Here is a 27,579-nt window from a genome sequence, read left to right on the forward strand (position 1 = left end):
TAGGAAACGCTTATCGAGTCAAAATGCTTCTTTTTCAAGAGGGCCTTCGATTCGGATGTTTGACCAGCTCCTAACATGTACAAGTTCATGCGCAGTGACTTTGTCAATCCACTCTGCCAGATGAGAGCCTCCCCACACTGTGAAGGTCATGGGGGCTTTTTAAACCATACTTCACCAGGCTGCTCTGTGCGGGTTTGTTGACGGCCGGGAGCATAAAGATAGTGTACTCTGATGCCCACAATCATTAATATATATAATCTCAATAATAAGTGGTGGATTTATATGTCAACAAATGGATCAAACTCACCCAATGATGCTGGAAGTAATTAGCAGCGAAACGTCAAACAAAAATTTGTAAATGTTGTGGATTTACTCGCCAACACACCGGTGGGCTGAAGTAGTTACTAATTGCCACGTTTTGTTTACGGGACAAACCTTACTAATTGTCGGGTGGTGGTAAGCTAACGACATATTTATTCTTACGCGATCTAACCCAAAGAAATCTTTATTATGAAATGGATCAACATCATTAATTCCTGTCCCTGAGGTAATGATTTAAATGCCGGTATTGCCGTGAGCGGGGCTTATTTCAGCCGGGTGTGTCTGGGTCAGCGACCCAGAACATTTTTTTCCACACCCGGCACACCACATCCAGTATAGCTCTGGCTATGACTGAGGCCACCGATCTCGCACCACCAGCGACCTGGAAAATATCCAGCAAAAAGTTACGCTGTAATGAAAATGAATCTGCCTGCAAGGGTGCGCGAGCTTGGCGCAGTGCGGACTGCCCCGTGACCATTGGTGGCGGTTTTTTTTACCTCCACCCACGCGGCCACGCAGCCACGGAGCAAGAGTGCCAGCGGAGGTTTGGGGTTGCGGCCGATGAGCGCGTGAGCCAAGACGACGACGTCACGTGCTCCACGCAGCACTCCGGCATTGTGCCGCTCGAGAACGGCGAGGTGAGGCGCCTACGACCACTACGAATTCACTATTTTTTAAAAATTTGTAATCTTGACTTAAAGCTTTCGTGACTGCAGGAATTCATATTTTTGGGTCTTTCGGTAAAAATCACGTAGATAGGTTATTTTCTTTGAACCTAGGAACACGTCCAAGGGGACACCCACGGCGGAGATAGAGCGATGAGATTTGTTCCCATGTGCACGAGCTAGATGTATGGATGGATTGCATCGCCCGACCATGAGGGATGGCTATGGCTCGGGGAGGCCTTCATCCTGCAGTGATCACGTCTGCTGCTGATGTTTTTATGATACCAGAAAGTGTCATAAATTGACTCGGCTCCTGCATTCCAAAATACTCCACCCCAGTTGAATAGAGTCATTAGAATTTACGTCTCCTGCCACTAAAGCTGTTACCCCCCCGCCCGCAAAGCTGCCCTTTGCTCGGTGAACCTTTGACACTTGACCCTGGCGGTCCCCCGTACGCAGGTGGTGGTGTCGCTGATGGGCGGGCGTCCAGGCGCTACGGACAACTCCATCTCTCCCGCGCTGCGCAACTTCACGACGGCGTCGCACGTGCGACTGCGCCTCCTGCAGACGGGCACGCTGCCGGGGCACCTGTTGGCCAAGGCACACCAGGACCCGACCGTCACGCGCAGAGTGAGCGACGCTCGCGTTGCCCGGAGACGCCCGGCCCGACACCCCCTGCCCCACCCAGCCCAGCACGCTGCACTTCTCCCCCCCCCCACCGCCAATTTGCCACACGGACAAAGCACCCCAGCAATGTCATCCTGTTTGTAATAACATCATCAACTAAAGCGCGAGCCTATTACAGTACGACGCAAAACTCTTTAGGTCCGACTACATAATTCGAGTGGTACATTCCCAACGCAGCTGAACCATTTATAAGGATGGGGGAAGACATGAAAGCGGGAGTGGGCCTGTGGCCCCGATAAACTGGGGGCGTTATGACAGCACTAGAATGCATCATCCACTAACTCTTAAAAAACACGAGCCTAAAGCCATTTGTTTAACCCAGGGGGGGAAAAAAGCATCACTGAGTTTCGAGACTCATTTTCAGGTGGGTCCTGTCACATCGGAACGTTTGGCCAATTCTATTCAATGAGTGTTTGGCTTCACGTTGAAGGAAAGCGGAGAACCCAGAGAAAAGCCACCGCACGCACACAAGGGGGTGACTCTCATCTCTGCGATCTCCTGGCCACTTCACTGCCCAACGCCTGGCACGACCCTGGTGGCCTTCTATCCAAGTGCCAGCCAGGTTCTAAGCTGCTTAGATTTTGATATCTGATGGGATTGAGTTGGCATTGAGGATGGATTGGTCGTAGGCAGCTTAAAAGAATGCATAGCCTAAGGCAAGTCAATACGTTGTGCTCGACAATGTAACATTTAAGATGCTGTAATATGCAGATACTTTATAAATCTAAATTGTATAAGCGATGTCCAACTCTTACATGATAATGTTACTCCAGTTCTCTTAGTGACTGGCCGCTTTGGGTATACAGGCCTTAGGGCATCTGCTAAACTAATGTGACGACACAATTTTAAACAAAATAATCAAGTATTTCCTTAGAACGTGATGAAGGTGGGTGCCTTCTTACGCGTCAAACCAGCACCAGTGAGTATAACAAAATAAAGTAATAATTTTGTTTACATACAGACAACATCGACATGTAGACTGTGTGCAGGCTGCGCTGACCGCCTCTGCTTTGCCTCCTCTGCAGTATTTCTACAGCATCAAGGAGATCAGCGTTGGTGGGCGGTGCATGTGTCACGGCCACGCGGATTCGTGCAGAGCGCGGAACCCAGCCAACCCCTACCGGTGAGCGGGCCACGTCACCACCCTCCCAAACACCCACGCTGAACCCAGATGGTAACCTGGCCCTAGAACTAGCCCTCACCCCTAACCTGGATGATTAACCAAACCCTCGGCCTAACCATAGCCCTGATCATAATCTAGCCCTAAGCCTAATCCCTAACCCTAAACCAAACCTTAATCATAAACTGCCGATAATGAAACCACTGCCATAACATCCAAGTTACTCTGTTAGTGCAGCTGCACTTGACACCTCAATGTGCAACCACAAGCCACGGCTATGGCCTTGCCAAGCCTGCCGAGCTACACCCGGGCAGTCACTTGGCCTGTGAAGTTGTGATTGTTATGAATAATTATTGTTATTATTGCAACTTGTAATGCATTGAAATAATTATGATCTCGTGAAGACAGACAATGATTCAGAGGCTGCGAGGAATCAAAGGCGAGCGGGAAAGGCAGGCGCACGGTGAGCTTAGATAGCTCTGCGGTCCTCTATACACGAAGGTGTTATCAGTCAATTTTTGAGTGTTTGCACGTGGGAGGAAACGGAGAAATCTGGAATAAACCCACATTTATGAGGGGGCATCTGCTCGACGATCCACCAAACGCTCGCCGCCTCCCGCAAGCACCGGGTTAACGGGCAGCGACGCGCGTGGCCACCGCCACCGCCCCGGCTATTGACGCGTGGCGCCCCCTTTGTCTGTGCGCGCCCCAGGCTGCAGTGCGAGTGCCGGCATGGCACCTGCGGAGACTCGTGCGAGCGCTGCTGCCCCGGGATGCAGCAGAGGCCCTGGAGCCCGAGTGGTCCCGACGGCGCCAACGCTTGCGAGCGTGAGTTGCACCCCCGCGCCCCCCGCGCCCCCCAACCCTCCCCCTCGTGCCATTGAGCCGCGCCACGTGACCTGGCCGGCACGGAGAGGAAGCGGCCGTTGGCTTGGGACGTGGTGCCAAGACGTTTTCCACCATCACAGCATCGTCACTGTCACGATCGGTGTCATCTTCTTGGTTCTTTCGGTAAAGTCACGTAGAAGGGAAGTAATAAAATAATAAAAATAAATAAAAATAAAAGTGAGAATTGTTTTATTATGTTTTATTTTTATTATTTTATTACTTCCCTTCTACGTGACTTTACCGAAAGAACCAAGAAAATAAAATAATTCTCACGACGTTTTGGCCACAACGCAAGCAGCCGTCCGCAGAAGCGCATAGCATGCGCTTCTGCGGACGTCTGGAACGCTCTTCCTTCCAATATTAGGAAGCCACTGGAGCTATGCACTTTTAAATAATCTACATTGAAAACTCATTTCTTTAAAACTCCTTTTTGCGTTTAGTATTGTTGTCCTTCCCCCCCGCACCTCTGATTAGCATGGTTGGCTACGTACGGTGTGAAAGAAGTTCAGCGTACGTACGTACCTGTATAGCTCATATTGCGCGGCCCTCTGCTCACGCTGCTTGTGGCCCATCGCGCTCCCCCCCCCCCCCCCCTCTCTCTCCGACAGCGTGCAACTGCCACGGGCACTCGGACGAGTGCGTGTACGACGCCGAGGTGGACGCGCTGCGCGCCAGCATGAACGCGAGCGGCGGCTACAGCGGCGGCGGCCTCTGCCTCAACTGCCAGGTGCGGGCCCTCGCACCGCCCCGGGGGGGGGGGGGGGGGGAGGGGGTGAGCCCCACCCCGGGGGGAGGGGTGAGGGCGAGCCCCCCCTTCACAATGCGTGCCGACCGTACAGAATGAAGCGGCAGGCCGCCGATTTTTGTAGATGCTTTTGGCGCGTGGGCCGAATTTCAAAGCAAAAATCGCATTAAATGTTTTTTGCCTCCACCCCCACCCTGCAAGATATTGCATGAAACAGTACGATGTGCTATGAAGAAGAGCCATTGTCTCACATTATTTAATATTAATTTATTTTAAGGCGGTGTTTCTTACGAGCGTGTTGAGTTTTTTTGGCTAATTTGAATATCAGTACGCAGTGGAGGGTTTTAAACGTTAGCAACCTACCACTTGAATGACTCGGGTTGTAAGGTTGAGCTTCATCAGGGTTGGATTCCGAGCCATGGCCGGCATGAGTGCCGAGTGACATCAGCACCGGTTCCTGGGCCTCCCCTAGGTCAACTGCACCTTAAATGAGTGCCTGGCTGTAGCAGTCAAGCTGCTCGGTCACTGGACCTGAATGGTCCTGCATTGAAACCCTGACAGTGGTTCATCGTGTCACCATCAGCATTGGAGAGGCAAAGGAGTGGTGCCGTGCCAACCTTTATCGGTGCTCGCTAACAGCACTTCCCCCACCACTCTGCTTAGGCTATACGAGGAGGATCGTTATCTTTGTGCATATGAGTGGTGTGGGTGCGTGTGTGTGGATCAGCCGGTAACGTTGGGGTCTCGTCTCTGCTCACAGCACCACACTTACGGCATCAACTGCGAACGCTGTGAGCCGGGATACTACCGACCGACCGGCGTGTCTCGCGAGTCCCCAGACGCCTGCAGACGTGAGTCCCTTTTAAACTAATAAACTATTTTTTTTATTTTACCCGGTAAAGCCCCCACTGAGCTACACAGCTCAGTGGGGGCTGTGTAATCACGAATGAGAGCTCAACGAAGTGGAATATCATCGTGCGGAAATTTATCGCGACCAAATTCTCTAAAACGCGTGATGTTGATTCTAAATGTGGAGGGAAAAACCGGAGGACCGGGAGAAAAATCCACGCGACCACTGGGAGGACACGCAAACTCCAAATATACAGCAGTAGGCGTCAGGGTCAGGATCAAAACCACAACATCCTGTATGCCTTGAGCCAGGACTGGAAAGTCCACATTGTTACTCCGGGGTGGGTATATCCCATATGGCAACCACTCTTGACTGCCCCATACAGTGGCGCTTATTTTATTCAACCACGATTTGAGCTCAGAACCTTCGGATAGGTAGCATTACCTTGAAGTCATGAGTAACTATACAACACAATATTGAACACTAACTAATGGAGAATGCATTGACTACAGTCTTGACTGCAATGTGACTTCGAACAGCTGCAACCTGGTACTACTTTGCAAAAACGTCTCCCTACAAAGCCGGGAAAGTTTCTCAATGAGAAAAACATTTTGTTCTTTCAAATAAAAATGACCTCTTATCATCATCAGGTGTTACCAAGAGCTCAGCTCGCACGATTTTGCTTGCTTTTTAATGCTCCTGTTTGCTGAAAAACCAAATCAATTGGCTAATTTGCCCACGTGACGACTTGAGTGGATTGGCCCTGTCGAGCGGTAAAGGGTTATAGTTACAACAAAGTAGCAGCATTCCTGCACGGTTGAACCCGAAATAAACGAATTATAAAAAACATCGTCTTGGTTCTTTCGGTAAAGTCACGTAGAATGGAAATAATAAAATAATAAAAAACATAACAAAACATATATTATATATTATATTATTTTTATTTTATTTAATTCTGTTTTATTTTTATTATTTTATTATTTCCCTTCTACGTGACTTTACCGAAAGAACCAAGAAGATGAATCCCTGCAGTCACGAAAGCTTTAAATCGAAATATAAAAAACATTTCCTCGGTTATTATCTTCCGCGAAATTGCAATTTTGTGTGCAAATCATACCCTTTGAGTGCGCACTGCCCAGTTACGCGAGCTCATCCCCGGGTTGTCGGCGTGCGCTTGCAGCGTGCGCATGCAGCGGCGGGAATCTGGCGAGTACATGCGAGGATGGCAGCGGTCACTGCCACTGCGCGCCCGGCTTCAGGGGAGACACGTGCACCCGCTGCGTCGAGGGACACGGCAGATACCCGGCCTGTCGCCGTGAGTCCGCGTGGGGGATGCAAGGAGGTTGTGGGGTTATCTGCAGGCCCTGGGAGTTCAGGGGTCATGGGGGGCCACGAGGTGGGGCAGGGCAAGGGCTGTGTTGTTGTTTGTGGGTCAGTTTCCCAAATGTTCTGGAATATTCTCTCTTTTAAAAATAATTTTCAGAACGTTTTGTCGCCTTGTCACGAGTGGTACCACATCATTTCAATTTCCTCTCCCCTTTGTGTTTCCCTTACAGCTGTGGAGACCTCGGTGGAGATGACCCCACAGAGGCGGCTGCCCAATATCCCACAGAGAGGTAGGCGCACCCTCACAGCAGCTGGCCGTGTCTCGTGCTGCTTGTTGCCGTGCACGGCAGCTGCGGGCGCTGGATGCAGCGGCGGTTTAATGTTGGCGTGCCGGAGGATTAACCCAGAACCGAATGAAACCGGTTGGGAATAGTAACGCGCACGTGCATCACGGGTAACGCAGCTCAGTCCAACGTGCGTACGTCCTAACAAGCATTTCTCAGAAGTATGACAAGTTTTTCTCAGGACATACAAGAATAATGTTACGATGCTATGATGGTCTGAGCAGCACCATGTTTGAGCCCGGCTGAATGCCTACGTGTTGCGTTCTCCTTCCAGATCAGCCCTCGGTGGAGATGACTCCGCAGAGGCGGCTACCAGGCATGCCACCCAGAGGTACGGCGTCGCCCGTGCTCGCAGTGGCTGAGTTGCACCATGCGTGTCACGGTGGCGAGATGTTATCTCCCTCGCCTGGTGTGCAGACGGCCGTCGGTTTCCATCCCGAACCTAACGATGCCTGCTGTATATTTGGAGTTTGCGTGCCTCTTTCTCATGATCATCACCATGGCTAGGAGATGTTAACTACCTCGCCTGGTATGCAGGAGGCCGTGGGTTCGATCCCGACGCTGACGATGCCTGCTGTATATTTGGAGTTTGCATGTTCTCCACATTTAGAAACATGCGTTTAGATTATTTGGCTGCTATAAATTTCCACGTGATAAGCCACTTTGTTGAGCTATCATCTGTGGCCAGGTCGCTTTTGAAAAAGAGCTGCATTGCTCAGTGGGCTTTACCTGGTAAAATAGAAAATAGTTCATAGCTGTATTTTAATAGTGTCTGTGTGTGAGTGTGTGCGCAGGGGATCCAGTGACCCGAGTTAAATTCCCACTCACGGAAAATGTTTTTGCATTGGTGACAATATTGAGATGATCACTCTCCACACTTGAGAACCCACTTGAATCACAAGGTGGCTGAAACCTGGATTTAAATCCATTACCTCAGGGGTACAGGCCCAGTACTCTGACCCCTCAGTCACTATATATTTTAAACACTTTCTAAATTGTTTAATCATCCCTGAGTACAGTACATGTGACTAAATATAGTCAATAGTTAGTAATCAAGAGCCATTTGTTAATCCACTGCTGGATGAAGGTCTCCGCACACCATGCAAGCCATGGGAGTTGTTCAGCCACACTTCACGATGCTGGGCAGTGTGGGCTTGTGAAGTGGGAGTTAGAACGAGTTTAGGTATCACTCGCCACCGATGGCAGCCACGAGCAGAAATGGAACTCAGGTCACCAGATTCACGGCGCTGTGTGGTAATCACTGGGCTGTCGTTCCACCACACTTGCAGCTTAATATTGTTGCTACGATTACGCTTTGTCTACCTGGGAAAGCCTCACTTAATCTCAAGACTTTTTCACGAGGGTCCTGTCACGTTTTTACTGTAGGCGGCGGAACTGCGGCTGTGCGTAATCTCAATTGAGCGATGTTGTTCAGTGTTGGGATACATTTGAAAAATTGAGAGGATGAAGGGCCAAATAACAAACTTCCTCTTCAGATACGGACACGTGTTTACACATTCCTACCTCGTATTTTTTAGAACAAACATATCGAGGATGCGTTGAATGATTAAAACAAAACGAGAGAGGTTTTTATTTAGTTTAACACGTGGGCTTTCGCGACCAATATTATTCACGATGAAGGTTGTTGGGCTAGAGCGCGTTTTGACGTTTCGCTGGTAATTACATCCAGCATCATCGGGCGATTTTCCAGAAAAGTGATGCAATCCACCTGCTTCCGGTCTTAAATAGATCTAACCAAAAAGCCTTTATTATTAATAGGTTTTATTCTTCATACACGTGGGGGAAATATCTCGACCTTCCAGCTGCAAGTCCAGCAACGGACACGACACTTCACCATAGTTGACCTCCTGCCCTCTCTGTCACAACACCAGGCCCCTGCTCTCGTCACGTGTCCGCACGAGTGACACCGCTCAGAGAAGGGGGGTGGGTGGAGGGGGCAGAACAAACGCAGGTTGACGCTCCTTCCATTCTCCCTAAAATTCCTCCTCCCTTTGTTTTTTTTCTTCCTTTCAGCCGTGGAGCCCTCGGTGGAGATGACCCCACAGAGACGGCTGCCTCATGCCCCACACAGAGGTAGGCACACCCTCACGGCAGCTGGCCGTGCACGGTCGCTCTGGGCGTAGAAATGCAGCGACGTTTGAATGTTGGCGTGCTGGAGGATTAACCCAGATGCTGATGAAACGAGTTCAGAAAAGTCAAATGCATCGTGGGCAATGAAACTCTATCCAGCGTGTATGTATTGTCCTAACAAGTGTCCATTCTTGCACTTCTTTAATGACGGAGTGTATCGAGTTGTAGTTGTTGTTACTTCTGCAGTGAGTAGCGTTCGTGCCCACTAAAACGCCGATGTGTTTCATTCTCCGTGCAGACAAGGAGCCCTCCGTGGAGATGACCCCACAGAGGAGGCTACCGAACAAGCCGCACAGAGGTACGACGGCGTTCTCATTCGCCGTGGCCGAGCGAGAGCGCGTGGACACTCATGCGGTCTTTTTTCGGTAAAGTCACGTAGGTAAAAAATAAAATTAAAATTAATAAAAGTAATAATAGAAATAAAATAAAATAATAAATCACGACGTTTCGGAGGCAACACAAGCTTCCGTCTTTAGGTGGAACAGTCACAGCACGATTGCTGTATCAAGTAAATTTTAATTTTATTTTGTACCTACGTGACTTTCCCGAAAAAACCTAAGAGTATGAATCCTTACAGTCACGAAAGCTTCAAATCTAGAACTCATGAGGTCCCTTTTTTTAGCTGTCTCTAATGTCCACCGCTCGCCCACTCGCCCACCCACCCCCCCAACCCACTGTCCCACGCCTGCGTGTCTCTCTGCGTGTAGTCTCTGAGTGCAGGGGCCCTGGTGCCACCTCCAGCCACGTGGATGCGAGCAGCGGCCGCTGTCGGTGCCACACGGGGTTCGAGGGGGCGCACTGCGAGCGCTGCGCTGGAGGATACTTCGGATTCCCTCTCTGCCAGAGTACGTGGCTTGCGCACACCTCCTGATGCCCTCACTCGTGCGGTACTTGGCGACGGTGATACATTAGGAAGGGTCCGTCTCAGTGTATTCTTCTATATATCCAGATCAGCTCGAGCATCCAGCGAATCACGCAACTTTTGTGTCCCCAACTAATCTCCACCCCCTGTGAAAACAGACACCGCTCCTCCTCCGTGCAGCTCACTTCTGCTCGCTCCTTCCTTCTCTCTCGCTCGCTCCCTCCCCTCTCATCATCACAACTCTCATCCCTGACATTATGGCCCGGTCATTCCCCAAGTCCCCCTCCCTGCCCAGTGCTCCTTCTTCGTTCCGCTCATCTCCGCATTGCAGACTTCTGTCCCGGTATTCTTCCTTTCCTTTCCCGCTCCTTTTTATTTTTCCATGAATTACATCCCTGACTGTCCTCCCCTTCCAGAAGTGTGTGCAGTGGGTAAAAGGTTTTATGAAATCGATAAAGCATTTTAAGCTCTGGAACTCATGGACTTAATTTTTTTCCCAGTACCATTTGTTTAAGCAGGTGTACTTCAATTCATTAGAATTGCTCTTGCTATTTTGGTAACCCAAGTCACTCTTTCAAATGCGACTCTATCCTGCTCTCTTGAGTTCTCTCTTCCTGGTTAAACAAAACAACCTTGAAACTCGATTGTTTTTATCTTTTTGAGTGTCAGTCTACGTGTGGTTGTGTTGTGTAGTGGTGGGGAGCGGTCGTGCAGAGGTTAGCACGCTGCGCTACGAACCCGGCGACCCGAGTTCGATTCCCACTCACAGCCAACACCAGTGACGATTATCTGAACTGGTCCTGGGCCTCTCCTAGGTTGACTCAAACTCAAATGAATACCTGGTGCGGTGTGTAAAAACATCGCCAATGGGGAGACAAATGCGGTCGGGCGTGGTGTTGGCCACCCATCCCATCGTGTGCCGTGCCAGCCTTCATAGGTACTCGCTAACAGCAATTACCCCAACAGTCTGGTAAGGCTATACAGGGGATCTTTGTCTTTTTTTAAGCTCCTATATGTGTGCATTGTATGCATAACCTGCGCTTGCATGTATTCATGTGAACCCGTGTGTGTGTGTATGTGTGTGTGTGTGCACGTGTGTGTGTGTGCACGTGTGTGTGTGCGCACGTGTGTGTGTGTGTGCACGTGTGTGTGTGTGTGTGCACGTGTAGTGTGCCAGTGCAGTACGGTGGGCACCCTGCCCGAGGTGTGTGACTCCACTGGACGCTGCCTGTGCCGCCCCGAGTTTGACGGGGAGTCATGTGACCAGTGCGGTCCCCTCCGCCACTCCTTCCCACAATGCCTCGGTATGTCCAGCGGTGTGGCTCACGAAGCCAGGATGTAAGACCACACAAGCTAGTCACTGCCAGGCCAAGCGGTGTAACACGAAAGTTACCGATTTAAAATAATTACCGTTACTTGTTGAAAAGAATGCAATATTTATTCGAAATAAAACTATTCCAAAGTTCTATTGGAAAATTCTAACAGTGTTCAAGGCATGCCCTTTTTGGAATAATATTTTTATTTCCACAAATTGATCTCAGTTTTTAAAAATATTTTCCCCCAATGTCATCCCAACCCATGATGTTAGAGAATGGCCCATGGAAGCGGATAATGCAGAGCTACTTCTGAGTTCCCTATCAAGTGACAACCGGTCTACACACAGTAGGGGGCAGTTCTCTCTCACCCACTGCACCGCTGAGAGTCGTACTTGTCGCACAACAGTCAAACGGCTATTTTGAAAAATAGAAGTGTAGTATTATTGTTTAGTATGATCATTTGCGAACTGGACTGAGTCCATCCACTCACCACTCATAAGGACCCAGTTTCATCACGAGTGACTGCCTGCCTTCTCAGCCAATGAGACCCAAAACATGAGGACGTTTAAGCGAATGCTCGTCGATACATCTTGAAGGCAAATGTTATACTTGCTGGTCGTTTTTATTGTTGTTCAGAATGTGGGATTTTTCTTTCATCGCCCACGGCCGCTTGTTTATCTGGACTTGGGCGATGAAGCGGATCAGGTGGCGGTGGCGGGAGATAGACGGGGGGGGGGAGGGGGGCGATGGGGAGCACATTGAGCGTTACTCATCTCCCGAGTCGGGCTCTGAAGCCCCGTGTATTAATATAACACCACCGTCATCTGTCCAGAGACCCCCACCATAGTCCCCTCCTGAGCCACGGTTTATATTTACAGCTGCCGTTATGCCTTATCTTATCTCATAATAACGAAATTCATATAGCACCTTAACCAAGGCGCTTTACAAGGAATTAACAACGGTGCAATATATGAATGTAATGGGTGGAGATAAGGTGAATAAAATAGATGACAGGCCGCAATTTGGGGGGCGAATCTGCGACGCGTGAATTCGGTGAAAGCGAAATTGATGACAGTGAATGATGATGGACGGAGTGAATGAATGAGGAATGAGTGATAGCCTAGCGAGCCAATTCTCGCTGCCACTCATCATTATATACAGAGGCTTTCACGGCCAATATGGTCATTCATAATTAGTTTATTTTGGCTTCTGTTAACGTCTAACGATGCAGGTTGTAATCTCCAGCGAAATATCTGACGGTGTCGGGGGTCTGAAAATGTTGTTCATAATCCAACAATACCATTCCATAAAATACCAAATCATGTGGCATATTTATCCACGCGACAACTTTCTTTCATTGGTTCTATGCGGGGAATATGTATGCACATGTATGTTGAACTACTTTCGCACCGTACGTAGGCACCGTTATAGTTGAACATTGACATTATCCCTTCACAGACTAACACAAATGAAACTAATGACGAATCACTTCGGGATGTGTCTGTATACGCTTAGAGAAATCTTTCTTAATTCGAGGTCACTTTCTTACACTTGTGTGTGTCGAATGCCCTATTCCTCACTCTTCCCCGCATGACACAAACCTGTCTCCTCACGTGGTGCTCGTTCACACATTTACAAGAATTGACGTTGACACGCCGCACTGTGAAGTGGTCAGGTGGCTAAGTGGCTAAGCAGTCAGGGCACTGACCAGGCGTTGCTGAGGCTGAAATCGGGTTTCAGCCACCCGTGACTCTACCAGGCCGTCAAGCCCAGTGACTCTTGACTGCATAAAAAAATAATCGCCTTGAATTTTAGTTTTTACTTTTTCACTTCAGCACATTCTGCCTCTGAGAGCTAAATAATTTCAATTGCCACGTGATGAAGGCCTCTATTCTAGGGCCTGTGCGAATGTGCACCACTCGTGTCAATAAGAGGTAATTGCAGGGCCTCTAGAGGTAGTTGAAGGGACTTCAGAAGTAGTTCTGTAATTTCATCTTCCAGAAGCCATTCTCTTTCATGGAGCGATGTTACACTGCTTCCTGTTAGAGTTTCAAAGAAACCGATTTTAGTCGAGCGAATACAAACTTTGTATTTATTACGAACTTAATATGGCCATTCATTTACATGCGATGAACACTCTTTGCGGGGCATATTCAAGGTGTGCAGCTTCGTTTGGGTAAAGAGATCTATTTCAAGTGACTTCAGAAGTAGTTCTTTGTGGCATCGTTTTCCGCAATCATTCTCCGGCACGGCGACGGGAGAACCGTTTCTCTCGCTCCCGCGGCGTTGCAGCTGCACCGTTGCAGCTGCACCGTTGCTGCTGCACCGTTTGTGCTGCACCGTTGCAGCTGCACCGTTGCAGCTGCACCGTTTGTGCTGCACCGTTGCTGCTGCATCGTTGCTGCTGCGGCGTTTTTCCCGGACCCGCTCCAGCGAAGCGTGCGCCTTGACTCTTCCCCCCCCCCCCTCCCCCGCGTTGCAGGTTGCGCGTGCGACCCGTTCGGGGCGGTGGCCGAGGACTGCAGCGGCCAGGGCCAGTGCCGGTGTCGTCCCAACTTCGTGGGCCTGCGCTGCGAGGCGTGCGCCCGCGGCTTCTACGCCTTCCCCAGCTGCATGCGTACGGACACAGCCCGGCGCACGAAGCTGCTCGCTCAGGCTGCCCGGCTACCCACACGCGCACACACTCGCACGCTTTGTCACTCGCATGCCCGCTCATCTACCCAACGACCAAATTTCGATTTAAAGCTTTCTCGACAGACCTGTTCTCCACCTGAGGACGGCTGCTTAGCGTTGTGGCCGAAACGTCGTGAGACTTATTTTATTACGTTTTTATTTCTATTTTTTATTATTTTATTATTTCCATTCTACGTGACTTTACCGAAAGAACCAAGAAGATGTACCCAACGACCGCTAACTCTCACATCGCGCACCCGCTAACTCAAGCTCTCGGCAAGCCATTCGCTCGCCTGCTTAATACTTTGTCTACGCTCTCTCCCTGACTTCTAAATTGTCAACCAACCAACCATTTTTCTCGTACCCCCAATCACTCACCTACTAACTTACTTCCCCAGTCACGAATTCACTTTATCTACTCGTTTCCTGACTACCAACGCTCCCACGTAGCTGCTAACTCACCTACCCGTTCGCTCAACTCTTCTGTTGCTCAGCTGCTTCCTCACCCCCTACCTTCTCGACACATTTCCTCACCACTAATTCCTCTGTTCATGCACTTGCTCACCCTCTCGCCGGCTCATTAACTCACCTATTCAGTTCTTCACCTGCCTGCTCACTCTTTTGCCGACTAACTCCGCATTCGCCAACTCTCCCACCCAAATCGCTCGACGACTCTCCGACTCCCCGTGGATTTACGCCAAGTGATGCACTCCCTCCTCTACTCATGATCTCACGCTCACCCATCCAATCACCCACCCACACGTTCATCCACTTATTTAATTCTTCTGTTAAGCACTCACTGATCAATTATTCTTCCCACGCATCCATTATCATGAACGTACAAGCATGCCCTCCCTCCGATTACTCATTATACAGCTATATCGCTCACATTTCTGCTCACACTTTTAGAAAACTCCCCCCTGCCCAACTCATTCATCGATGACAACTGTACCAGGGTTCGCAGGCATCGAGGGCAGCAGAAGGCGGTACATAAAAATCCATCGTTGTGCTGTACTTCTACGCTGCACGTCTTCGCCAACCCACACTGACAAGCGTGATAAAGCATGCCATGCAGAGGCCCAATCCAGCAGTTGATTGACCCAGAGCTATAGATACATTTTTGCTCCTTGAAAGTCGAGGGTTCAAATCGCCTTACGACGTTCGAACCTGGTACCAACGATACCGGTGCGTCGAGAAGTAAAAGTGCTCTTAAAGAACAAACAAAATAACGTACCCGCGCCGCATTTTCCTCCCGCGCAGCGCATCGAGGTGCCATCATGCCGTGCGTGCGTGTCCCCCGCGTGTGCGCACGACAGCGTGCGACTGTGACGTGCGCGGCTCCTTCTCCGGAGAGTGCGACGCGGCGTCGGGCGCCTGCAGCTGCCGCGCGGGAGTCTCGGGGCGGCGCTGCGACGCCTGCGCTTCAGGCACCTACGGTTTCCCCGCTTGCCAGGGTGAGTGCGCGTTGCGCGTTGCTTGTGTTTTTCATTTTTGGAAGCGTGCGTGCGTGCGTGTGTTCGTCTGTCTATGATTTTGTAGATTTGAAGCTTTCGTGACTGCAATACAGGTTTTCAAATTTACCCATCATCAGATGTATGCAGTGTGCAATGGCTTTATTTATATCTGTATGGGGATTAGGGTTGCCACCTGACCTAATCTTCTTAGCTTTTTTCGGTAAAATCACGGAGGTAAAAAAATAAATAAAATAAAAAAAACATTTTAAATTGAAATTATTAAAACAAAACTTTTATTTTAATTTTACTTTTATAAATACAAATTTTGTTTTTTACATACGTGACTTTACCGAAAAAACCTAAGAATATAATTTTGTATTTCTCGTGCGTTTGCCACTGCGTCGTGTTCTCCTGTGCGTCCGACTCCGTCTCCATCTGCCGCCCCCGTAGTCTGAAACTCCTTTCCGCCGGTCATCTGTGCTGTTGACTTCCTGCCCCCTGCTCAAGTCCAGGCTCAAGAAATCTCCATTCTTCTTTTCTCTGCCCATGCTTGACTGCCCCCCCTCTCCATGAAATGAACGTGGCCCACTGTTTCTGTGGCGGTCACAGTCACGCGCCGTATAAATCGACGTCGTCTTGCATCGGCTCATCTGCCCGTGTGTCCATCGCTGCTCCTCGTATTCCTCCAGGGTAAGTAATGATTCTGACACTCTGTCTGCAGCGTCCGGTCTGCTCACCCGTGTGTGGTTTTGTCCTTGGCAGTGCTCTACTGTGACCCTGCCGGCTCAAGAAGCGGCTCGCAGTCGGCCCAGGTGAGTCGGCCAGGAGTTCAGCTCGCGCGTCGTTTTGGTGTCGGCGTGGCGGCACGCGAAACGTCGCGAAGAAAAAATGAGCTCGCCACGGCTAACCCGAAAGAGTAGCTTTTAAGAACATTTCTCATACACGGAGCCGTGAAAACCTACATGGATACATCGTTTATTTTTCAAAGTGCACTAAAACATTTGTTCGTACACGTTCAGTACAACATTATGCACTGCACTGGGAATTTTCTGCACTGAAAGGCCCAACGGCGCTTGTGTGTATAGTTTAGTTCGGCCAAGGGGATGAGATGGACCTTTTCCAATAATGAATTCCTTCACACATACATACACACACACACGTTAATTTACACAAAACATTGAAGTCACTATGATGGAAGTGGTATGCAAGCATGATAAAACAAAACACTTAGCACGTTTGTCTATAACACCAAGAGAGTAAGCTGACATTCTGGGTGGTTGTCTTTCTCTAGAGAAGAGGTCAAAGAGGTCAATGACTTGTAGTTAGAGATCACACTTTACGCCGTGGGGCTCCAAGACAAACTGAGACATTTGATGACAAATGACAAGTTACACTTTAAGACGGGTACCTTATTAGTAGGCACACATACGCACGCAGCAATGTGATGCGGCCGCTGCTGCTGCCGCTGCTGCTGCCCCTGCTGCTGCCGCTGCTGCTACAGAGGACTGTGCGTGCGGTGTTGCTGTCGCAGGCCGGGTGTCGGTGCCGCGAGAACGTGCAGGGAGCCAGCTGCGGCGTCTGCAAGCCCCTCCACTGGGACCTGCGCGAGAGCCACCCCCAGGGTTGCAGAAGTGCGTCTCACCCCGCAGCGCATGAGCTTGAATCAACTAAACCATTGCCTTCATAGCATCTCGGCTCGACTCAGTGGCCTGGCTGTCGAGTGTGCAGGCGGTGTAACTGCACCGCGGATCCTGGGCCGGAGGAGCACGGGTGCCGGGCTACGAAGATTGGGAGATTTGGACAGGGGGCCCTGATTTTGTATTCCTTGCACCAGGGCCCATGCCAACCACGCTATGCCACTGACTCAACTACTGCACCTCTCCTCCATGGCTTTCCCAAATCACTCACCGAGCAACTCCAAATCACCCAGAATGACTGTGGCCAACTTCTTGCCTGCGCCGCTAAATGCGACCACATCAACCGAAGTCCTCGTATCCTTCCACTGGCTCCAAATCCAGACCCAGGTCAACTAGAAGATTTCCTTCACCGTCTTCAAAGTCCTCCGCGAACTCACGCTAGCTTACTTCTCTCATCTCACGCTACTCCCATTCGCAGTATCTCCGCTCGAGCTCCCTACCAAAGCTCGGTCAATGCGAGGTCACTCCTTCTCCATTGCTGCTTCCACTCCCTTCCTCTGGCCATCCGAACTGCTGAGGCACTTTCCCTATTCAAGTCCAGGCTCAAGTCCTTCCTCTTCTATTGAGACGGCAACCGATTGTCCGTCTGTCTCTGGGCGTGTCTCCATCCGGACGGAAAAAGCGTTCGCCAAACTCTCTAGAGCAGCGTTCTTCGTTGCAAGGCCCGCGGGCCACTGGCAGCTCCTGGTGTCCGTTAGTGAGGCCTCTGACGTGCGGCCCCCGACAATACGCAGCACGTGACAACACCCCCCATCATCGTCGTCGTGCTGTCACAAACCCAATGGTTTGAAATGTGTGGCGGCCCTCACACTGATGATGTTTTATTGGCGAAAGTGACCCCCTCTGAACATTCGTGAAGAACACTCCCCTAGAAGCACACGACTTGGGATGTGGCCATATTTAAGTTTATTTATAAATCCAACTTGCGTCGTGTGTGTGCGTGTTGCACGTGTTGTGTGTGTGCGTGTTGCGTGTGACCACAGGCTGCCAGTGCGACAGGGAGGGCGCGCTGAGTGGGCTTGCTGAGTGCACACAGGTCGGTCACCCGTCGCTCCACGTCCGCTCAGCTCGGTCTCGTTCGGCGTAAAAACGCTGTCGCCCAACAGTGGAACGTTGTTTGTTAAACGAGCCTGCCGATGGTGGCTGTGCAGCACGCGGCCTGTAGTCCAGCACTGTGGAGGCAGCGAGGGATGGTGGATCGCGCAAATGTTGCGAAACTCCCTTCCCGTGGAACGTCAAGGAGATGTCGTACTCCGGCTTGTCAGGAGAAGGCAGTCCAGCAAAGTGTGGACGAATGTCATCTGTCATTTCTGTATAGGATAGTGTTTCCCTCTTGCAGGCCTGGGTTTTCTCTGGGTAACTCTGGGTTCCTCCCACATCTATGAACCCTCATTCATTAGCTGGAAACATCTTAAAATAGAGAGGAGTGCAGAGCTTGGGCAATGGTTGGCGCCTGCTCATTGCGTGGTGGCTGCTGCCTTCCAGGTCATGTCTGTGGTTCCTCAGCAAATTGTGAGATGCGATTTGCACGAACGATGCCGTTTAAAACTAAACGTTATTATAAAATGTTTAACATGGGCTACGTTTTACGATTCTGGGCTGGGAAATATTACGTCTGTCTTTCCGTGCGTTCGAGATCACTTTTCATACTCGTTGGTTCTTTCGGTAAAGTCACGTGGGTATAAAATAAAATAAATAATTTTCCATGTTCTCACGAAAGCTACAGAATCGCTACGAAATCCAATGGCTACGTAACGGTGCTGCCCAGCTCACCTCCACCAACGACATGCGTACTGCCAAAAGTGAAAAGCTGTTATGCATACAAATAGATAAACATGCAGCACTGCCATCTTTCGGCCAGAGCTCGCCGCGTATAATAATAATAATAATAAAAGCAAATAATACTTGAATGTATATAGCACCCATAATGTAGCAACGTCTCAGAGTGCAGTTTTTTTCGCCTCGGCGACTCCCACGATGGCAGCCGTTCCGATGCGGCACAAGGTGAACATAGCACCGTGCCTACACGTGGGCATTAACTAGGGTGCCAACAACAATAATAATACAACAATTTGTAACGCGTGCAAATTTCGCGAAACACACAAATTGTTGCGTGACCTGAAAACTCAGAGGCGCGATAATAAGTGTCGGTGTTGACGTCGAATATTCAAGTTTTCATTAGATTTTCCCTGGAGGAGGGGGACTAAAACTATTTCCACTCAAGCCCAGAATAAACCTTCGCTGCGATGTATTTGTTGTCAATGCAACTACGACGCAGTGACTGATACATGTTGTCCCGTGGATGGATTAGCCCTTCCCTAATCACGTAGACTTTCCACCACTGCAGACATGAATTGAGCCCAGCTCCACCCTCATTAGAGTGTGCTCTGGCATTCCCCAGAGGAGGCAAAGATCCCTAAATCTGACCCTGCCTGGGCCTCAAAGGCGCTAAATAAGAAGTGGTGACGATGGCAATGGAGCTCGCCGGGTTGGATTGCGAACGCTGCGCTTGTGTGTTTGCGGCGGCAGGAGACGGGACAGTGCCCCTGCAAGCCCCACGCTGATTCCCGCACGTGTGGCCGGTGCCAAGAAGGCTTCTTTGCTCTGAAGGCCTCCAGCTACCTGGGCTGCCAAGGTGTGTGCCGCTGCCGCAGTCGCCTCCCGAGAACGAAAGATTTTTAACCAGAAATCCCCTTCGAAATATCTTAATCGATCGTGCAGCGTCTTGAGATTGCCATCACGGATGCTTTGTAAATACACTTCGTGTTGTTTTTTTATTGCCAAGTGGTCACTGAACCCCTTCCGAGCTTTCCCGAGGTTGACTTGGTCTTACCTGGTGCAGTGTCAGAACGTTGACACTGACTTAGACGTTGGACATAGGGCAGCTTATGTGGTGCTCACTACGCAACCCCATTTTGTGCTTTGCTGGCATTAATAGGTGCTCGCTAACAACGCTTGCCCCCCCCCACCAGTTTCTCAGCATGTCTCCGAATTAATTGGGTGCCTACCTAGTCGTGCAAACGTTACCGCGGGAAGACTAAGGCGCTCAGCCATGGTGTTGGCCACACCAGCCTCTGTGTTCGCCTAAGGAGGTGCTCGCTTATGGCACTGCGGCCTGTAAGGCTACATCGACCTTTGCGAGTTGGCAGTATACAACAGGGCCGGGTGGAAGGCACACTCACGCCTTTTGCTGTCTATGAATCACCTTTTACGTGTAATTGTCAGGTTGAAAGCATCATTCACGCTGTTAATAAACGTAACTGGGCCTGGGCAGGACACGACATTAGGAGGGACGACAGCCGATGGGCAAGCATAACGATGGATGGGCAGTCAAAGGAGAGAACCGATCCAAGAGGATGTCAGACGCCGAGATGGAGCGGCGAATTTGGCCCACGTGCAGGAGCTGGTCAGATTGTTGCATCGCAGGATGACTGGGGAGGCCTTCATCCAGCAGCGGATCTCACAGAGGGCCGTTAAATGACGACACGTTACCGTTGTGAGCAACACTTAACACGCTCGTGTCTGCATCCCTGCGTCACAGCGTGCGGCTGTGACTTGGGCGGATCGCTAGGTTCCGGCTGCGACGCCGGCACGGGCGCTTGCAGGTGCAAGAAGGGCGTGAGCGGACGCTCGTGCTCCAGGTGAGTTCGGACCCTCCACGGCGCTGGGGTCAACGCCCCGAACGGACTCTGACCCAGACAGTTCGTCCCCTTGAAGGCCACGGTGAAACCGATGCCGCCGGCATTCGTCTGCTGGCATGAGTTGCCGCACCGTGCTCCAGTGTGAACAATGCAGCTGTCCAAATGTTGGGTTGGCAACTCCCAATCCAATCGCAGGCAGATGTATGTATGTTGAACTTCTTTCGCACCGTACATAGCCAACCGTGATAATCGGAGGTGCAGCGGAAGGACAACAAACTAAACACAAAAATCAGTTAGAAATAAAATTTTTTTATCGAGATTGAAAAAAGTGCAGAGTTCCAGTGGCTTTCTAATATCAGAAGGAAGAGTGAGATGTTAACTACCTCACCTGGTATGCAGGAGGTCGTGGGTTCGATCCCGACCCTGACACCTGCTGTATATTTGGAGTTTGCATGTCTCTCCCCGTGGTCACGTGGATTTTTCTCCGGGTCCTCTGTTTTTTTTTTTAGAAACATGCGTTTAGAGTATTTGGCTGCTATAAATTTCCACGTGATGATAAGCCACTTCGTAGTGCTCTCATTTTTTCTAGCCAAGTCGCTTCTTAAAAAGAGCTGTATAGCTCAGTTTGGCCATACCCGGTAAAAGAAAAGAAAGTTTAGCGATGTACAGTTTATAACGTTACAGTTGCTGACCCCTCGGTTCCGGTGCGACGTGGCCGGTGTGTCTCAGTCCTCGCCAGGGCTACTACTTCCCCGGGCTGGAGCGGCTGCATGTGGAGCTGGAGGACGGACGAACGCCCACGGGGGACCCCCCGCGCTTCGGCTTCGACGGGGCGGGGTTCGCCAACTTTAGCGGGCGAGGATACGTGAAGATGTCGCCTCTTCAGGTGCGACGGGCTCCTGTGGGGCACAGTGAGGGGAAAAAGCTACCGCATTTCTTGTGGAGGGTGGGGTGGTCGGTCAGAGGCAGAGGAATTCAACAAAAATGTCATGTATGTATTTTGAACTTCTTTTGCACCGTATGTAGCCAACCTGTCTTGAGCCTGGCCTTTGACAGAGGTAGGGAATCGACGACACCAATAGCTGGGGGAGGGGAGTTTCAGACAGCAGGTGCAGCAGAAGAGAATTTGGAGACCTCCCACTGACAAAAATTTAACTGGTCGCTTTAATGGAAAGCCTTGGTTGCTGGAGCAAAGAGTGTGTGGAGGGGCGAAGAGTGATATGAGAGGGGAGAGGTCGGAGAGTGCATGGAGGGAAGTAGAGTGAGATGTCAGGGGAGAGGTAAATAAGGGGCGAGTCCAAGAAAAACCTTGAAAACTGCGAGCGTGACCTTGAAATCGATATGGAATGCGATTAGGAGGGATCCCAGTATGGTGGTGATGGTGTAGCCTCATTTACAGTCGCAGGTATTCGAGTGAGACCTCCCACAGAGAAGAAAGTCAGCTGGAGACTTTGATCGAATGCACAGTGGTTGCTGGGCCGCACAATGACACGGGAGGGGCGTAGAGTGAGATGACAGAGGTAGACAGGAGTGAGTCCATGGAGGATCATGAATATGGGGGGCGGTGGGCGCTGTGTGATCCTAACTCGACTTCACCTTCTCTCTGCTGAACAGGAAGTGGTGCAGGTGGACGTGGAGCTGGGCTCCTCCACCCTGGATCTGTACGTCGTGGCGCTGAGCTACGTGAGCGCGCTGGACGTGCCCGTGACGGGCAGGGTGACGGTCACGCCGCGTGGGCCGCAAGGTGCGTCTGCACGTCCACCAACAACAACGACCGTTGCCGCTAAGTGGCGGTGACGTCGCTACGGCGCTTGTGCCAGGCTATGTGCACTTTAATGCCCACTGGCAGGGGGTCACGGGCAGACCCAGATGGTGCCATGGCTGTAACTGACTCAGAGGACTGGCTGATGCACCACGTGTGCCCCCTTCTGTGCCATCTTGCTGTGTTTTAGCCACCCGGTGCTCTGCTCGTTGTTCTGAGCGTCCCTCCAACCAGCCCGACACCACGCACGTGCACACACATCCATGCTGTACCTCATAGGTTAACATGAAAGATTGTGATTATTTGTCGAAGTTACTCGCGACTTGAAGGCAACGTTTCACGGAAAATGCAATTTCATTCGCATAGTGGCTAAACAGAGACCAAAGACTTTCCTGTGGAGTGCAACGCCTTGCGGCCTGTTTCCAGCAGGCTCGGCGGTGCAGCAGGAGAAGGCCGTGGTGTTTGCTGCTGCTACCGGGGGCGGCGGTGGCGCCGGCATGGGGCCCGGTCGCTCCATCACGGAAGCCATCGTCTTGCGCCCCGGCTCGTGGACTCTCTCCGTCCACGTGTCGTTCCCCTCGTCCGCGTCATCACCATCATCGCACTCAACCTCGTCGCCGCTGCTGCTGTTGGTTAGTCCAGAATTATCGACACGCACAATCCACTTAAGCAATTTTCCATTCCGAGACGTCTGCAAGTTGCAGGGTGGGTCCCGTCCATGCTGAATCACGGGGACGGGCAAGCGGTTCAGCGTGAATTGTATTTAGAGAGGCGTAGTAGCGCCGTTGTTTTTAAAGACACTGTACACACCGCAGAAAACTGTAGCGACACGATCGCACTCAACGATAGCTGGCGCCAAACTGTCCCACACGACCTCACGAATGGCCTTGTGGGAGTCTCGGTATGTCTTCCGACCTGAAGACCTTCATTGGAATGGGAAAAGGTTAACTTGCTGTGGTCAGCACTGGGGAGACAAAGGCGGCCGGGCGTGGTGCTGGCCACCCACCCCCATGTGTGCCGTGCCGGCCTGCAAAGGTGCTACTCGCAAACAGCACTTGCCCCAACAGTCCTTCTCGGCTAAACGGGAGAAGCTTTGCCTCTTTCTTTGTCGCTTTATTAAAAGTGACTGAGGGCTCTTCTCGTACAGCAGTTGCGAGTTGCAATATCCACAGACGATGAATGACAGCAGCCGCGCAGGGTTTCCACCCGTGGAGTCTACGCTCATTGCACCCCCCCCCTCCTCCGCCCCCCCCCTCTCTCTCTCTCTCCCCAGGACCATGCGCTGCTGCTGCCCAGTGCCGGCGCTCTCGCCGAGTCGCCGGTCCTCCGGCAGGCGGCCTCTGACCCCTGCTCCGTCAGTCCGACCGCCGCCCAACGCGCTCAGCTGTGAGGCCACTTTTGTATTTTTCCATCGCTGCGAATGCCTCGCGACCACGGCCGCCCGCGTGGGCCAACGTGCCTTAGACGTGACCCTCGGCGTCATTGAAGCACGCTGATCTATACGTGCAGGTGCTGCTTGAGATTGACACTACACGTAGCTGTACGGCACAACTGTCAATCCACTGCCGGATGAGGACCTCCGCAATGCCGTTCTGGTGATGGTGGCTACTTGACCATAGTTCGCCACACCGATTAGTGCGGACTGGTAAAGGTGGGGAGCATAGAAGTACGGTACAATGTCATTTTCTGCACTGCCCTCTGTTGCCCACCGCATTTGCACGGCCCCACAGCCGCCTTTAACCAGCAGGCATGTACGGTGGTCACCCGCCCATTCTAACACTACCCAGGCTCAAGCCTGCTTAGCTTCCGAGATCTTGGAAGATCGGGTGATATGATCACGGGTGTGCAATGACATTCATTCATGAATCGCGCATAGTCGACGTGTGACCTCTTGCCACAGCATTCGCTGCCATACACCGGTGTCTCGAGTGATTCGTTTGATCCTCGGCGACCACAGCGCCATGCCTACATGGCTACGACTGAATGAATGAATAAAAAACCGCCCGTCACAGTCGTTATTTTTCCATTTGTGCTTCCCGCTTGACGCACCGCATCCCCGTTGCCCAGGTGTCTCCATTACCTGTACCTGCCACTGGAGGGGTTCGCTGGCGTGCGGGGCATCGAGGGCACGTACCACGGCACCGGCAAACATCGCTCGCCCAGCCAGGGCCGCAAGGCCACGCACAGGCACCCCGTCATGGCCGACGTCAGCCACAAGCAGGTGAAGCGCTTGTCTGTGCGGCCTCGCGGTCACATTCGAGTGCGAGCGTCTTGTCCTAACAAAAAAAGTAAACTTAACTTTTATTTATTCATGAAGCAGGTAAGGCCCACTGAGCTATATCGCTCTTTTTCAGAAGCGACCTGGCCACAAATAATAGCTCAACGTAGTGGCTTATCACGCGGATATTTATATCAGCCAAATACTCTAAAGGCATGTTGATTCTAAATGTGGTGGGAAAAACCGGAGGACCCAGAGAAAAATCCACGCGACCACGGGGAGAGAGACACACAAACTCCAAATATACAGCAGCAGGCGTCAGGGTCGGGATTGAACCCACGACCTCCTGCATACCAGGCGAGGGAGTTAACATCTCGCCACTCCCACCCTCCCTTCTGCCTCTCATATGCTCAGGAGCGAATGTCGACTTTTGCTCACCATGAGAGGCCTTCGGGAGAGGGTTCACATGGTTTTGCTATTCTTCCTCCGTTGAAGGAGTACAGACTACAGTGGTTTACCATATGGTCCATAGTTTGGGCTGCATGGCCACAGTGTTGTCTTTAATATTCCATTCGTGAAGAGGGTGTGTGCGTCGGCCTGTCGATGTTCTGTTGCGGTTGATGGTTACACCGGTGCCTTCGGGGAGGAGGAACGTCAAAGCCAGGAGGTGCGATGTCTGGGTCCCAAATGGACTTCTGAGAGCAAACAACTCATTCGACATCCAAACGCTTTGCACCGCCTGGCTTTCACGTGAGAATGAAACGCTGCGATTGCTGCACCGCTGAAAGCTGCCAATGCGCGACCCCCTTTCCAGCAATCGCTCTACCTGGCCGTGCGGGCTCCAGAGGCCGGCCGCTACTCGCTGCTGCTGGAGTACGCGAGCGAGGCGGAGTCCGAGTCTGTGCAGGAGGCGCGTGTGTCCATGCGCGACGCTGGCGGGGTACAGCAGTCGCTCAAGGCCAGCGTGCAGATCCTGCCATGCAACTACAGGTGCGAGTGCGTTGCACGCGGGCGCAACAACAACGACGGTAATATCGCCACAACGCTTGTTGTGCCAGGCCAGGTGCCTGTTGAGGTCATGCGAAGTGTCGAAGGCTGTCTGGCAGGAGGGCACGGGACAGGTTTTTTGTTGAGGTATTTTTGGGGTAACTGAGTGAGATAATCTGCACTCCCCTGCTGCGTCAAGATGGTGCGTTTTTAGCCACCCGGCGCTCTGCTCGGTGTTTTGGGCGTCGTTCCAATGCCCTGCGTTGATGCTGGAGAGCGACTGCTCGCGTCTTGTGTGCACGTCCACTCGTCCGTACGTAGGCACCATGCACGGGTGGAGTGAATGCAACGTAAGCGTGGAAGGACTATCCATCGTGAGGTTTTCACAAGTTTGGCTCTTTATGTAATGAATCTTCCTAATGACGGATTATAATCCTCTGTTCAGGGCAATGGCCCTATCTGATGGAGGGCTTCTATTCAAAGCGATCGCCAATTACACATTCATCGTATGTATGTTGAACTTCTTTCGCAGCATACGTAGCGAACCAGTCATCCTTCTGTGGCCATCTGGAATGCTCTTCCGATATTAGAAAGCTACTGGAACTACGCACTTTTCAATCATGTAGATTGAAAAATAATTTCTATAGAACTGCTTTTTGTGTTTAGTTTGTTGTCCTTCCCCCGCACCTCCGATTAGCATGATTGGCTACGTACGGCACGAAAGAAGTTGAACACACATACAAACATACGTACAGGTGCTAATCTTCGTGTGAACTCGGGCCATCTCCTTTCTCCCGCAGCTTCCTCTGCCGCGCTGTCGCCCTGGACCCGTCCGGAGGCGTGGCCTCGTATGACCTCCCTGAGCAGGCCGAGCTGCACCTCACGGGCAGTGGCCTCAACTTCCTGCTGGTCAGTGCTTCCTGCTGCTGCTGCCGCCACACAAGGCCCACACTACCCTCCCTTCTAGCACAGAGCACCCCACGTGACACCCCACGTGGGACCCCACGTGGTACCTGCACATGGGACCTCGTTCACAAATGCTGCGCTCCGTGTAAACCTCTGACATGGGTGCTGCTGCTGCTGCTGCCGTCCACAGTACAAGGTGCACCTGATACCCGTGCACAAGTTCAGTGCGGCCCTGCTGGAGCCCAGGGTGCACTGTGTGTCCCGTCATGGCACCTACTCACCCACCGGGTCAGTATCATCAAAGCAGCCGAGCCGTACTTAATCTATCCATTGTTGTAATCTATCCATTGTTGCCTTTCATTCGCTTTAATCGTGCAATTTGTACATCGTTGCAAATTTCTATTCAATATCTGCCCATTGTTTGTTTGTTTGTTTGCCAGCAATTTTGTATTCACTTCCGCACCTGGCGTTTTAACCCGCGGCCTGTACATCGTCGTGCCAGTTCGGGATCAGTCTGTACCCACTCAGTAGCGTGATAACCTGTGTTCGATCCGTCGGCGATCACTCGCCTCCCACAGCCACGAGTGCCTCGCGTCCCAGTTCCTGTTCCCGGCCACCTCCGTGCGACTCGCTCCGACGCGCAACTCGGCGGAGAAGCCCGGCGGGGACGCGAGCGGCGCCGCGGCGTTCGGACCGAGGCCTCGACCCCGGAACCCCGAGACCCTCGCCGAGGGCAGCAGCGCTGAGCTCGCCCTGCTCGAAGGGGAGGAGGTGCGTAGCCCCGTGACAAACACCGCCTCTTCCGGTTGGTTACGAATGTTGCCATTTCTTGGATAACTGAGCTGGGCATAGACTTGTAAGTTGCCATCCAATGAGGAATACGCAAAGCGTTACTCAGCTGTTACCGAATTGCGAGCTTGCTTTAAAATCTGCGTCTTGTTCTAATGCTGTGCTGCAGCACTGCGA

The 27,579-nt window shown here is 51.5% G+C and overlaps 2 protein-coding genes across 5 annotated transcripts in view; one reads left to right on the top strand and one right to left on the bottom strand.

Annotated features, from left to right (window-relative positions):
• Window positions 1–3,633, bottom strand: part of LOC144931748 (uncharacterized) — a 38,062-nt gene extending 34,429 nt beyond the window's left edge. For 2 of the 4 annotated variants that reach the window (XM_078855989.1, XM_078855985.1), the window contains exons 1-2: window positions 3,361–3,633; window positions 1,410–1,574 (exon numbers count right to left, since the gene is read on the bottom strand). The gene's annotated coding sequence lies outside the window, so the exon portion shown is untranslated. The remainder of the gene's footprint in view (window positions 1–1,409; window positions 1,575–3,360) is intronic. The other 2 variants (XM_078855986.1, XM_078855988.1) reach the window with 2 other exon arrangements.
• On the top strand, window positions 1,461–27,264 carry LOC144931411 (laminin subunit alpha-5-like; the record flags this gene model as incomplete). Its single annotated transcript, XM_078855218.1, has 28 exons — window positions 1,461–1,616; window positions 2,699–2,796; window positions 3,506–3,621; window positions 4,290–4,408; window positions 5,187–5,277; window positions 6,457–6,591; window positions 6,833–6,892; window positions 7,221–7,277; window positions 8,981–9,040; window positions 9,336–9,395; window positions 9,805–9,942; window positions 11,129–11,263; window positions 13,758–13,892; window positions 15,265–15,402; window positions 16,165–16,214; window positions 16,934–17,033; window positions 18,083–18,135; window positions 19,629–19,734; window positions 20,641–20,740; window positions 21,470–21,626; window positions 22,355–22,484; window positions 22,929–23,134; window positions 23,776–23,888; window positions 24,570–24,723; window positions 25,535–25,710; window positions 26,508–26,616; window positions 26,804–26,901; window positions 27,192–27,264. Coding segments are annotated over exons 1-28 (3,123 nt in total), but the record flags the coding sequence as incomplete, so codon positions are not given.
• Between the last annotated feature and the right edge of the window lie 315 nt (window positions 27,265–27,579).

The sequence above is a fragment of the Lampetra fluviatilis genome, chromosome 4, assembly GCF_964198595.1.
Source record: "Lampetra fluviatilis chromosome 4, kcLamFluv1.1, whole genome shotgun sequence".
Lineage (NCBI taxonomy): Eukaryota > Metazoa > Chordata > Hyperoartia > Petromyzontiformes > Petromyzontidae > Lampetra > Lampetra fluviatilis.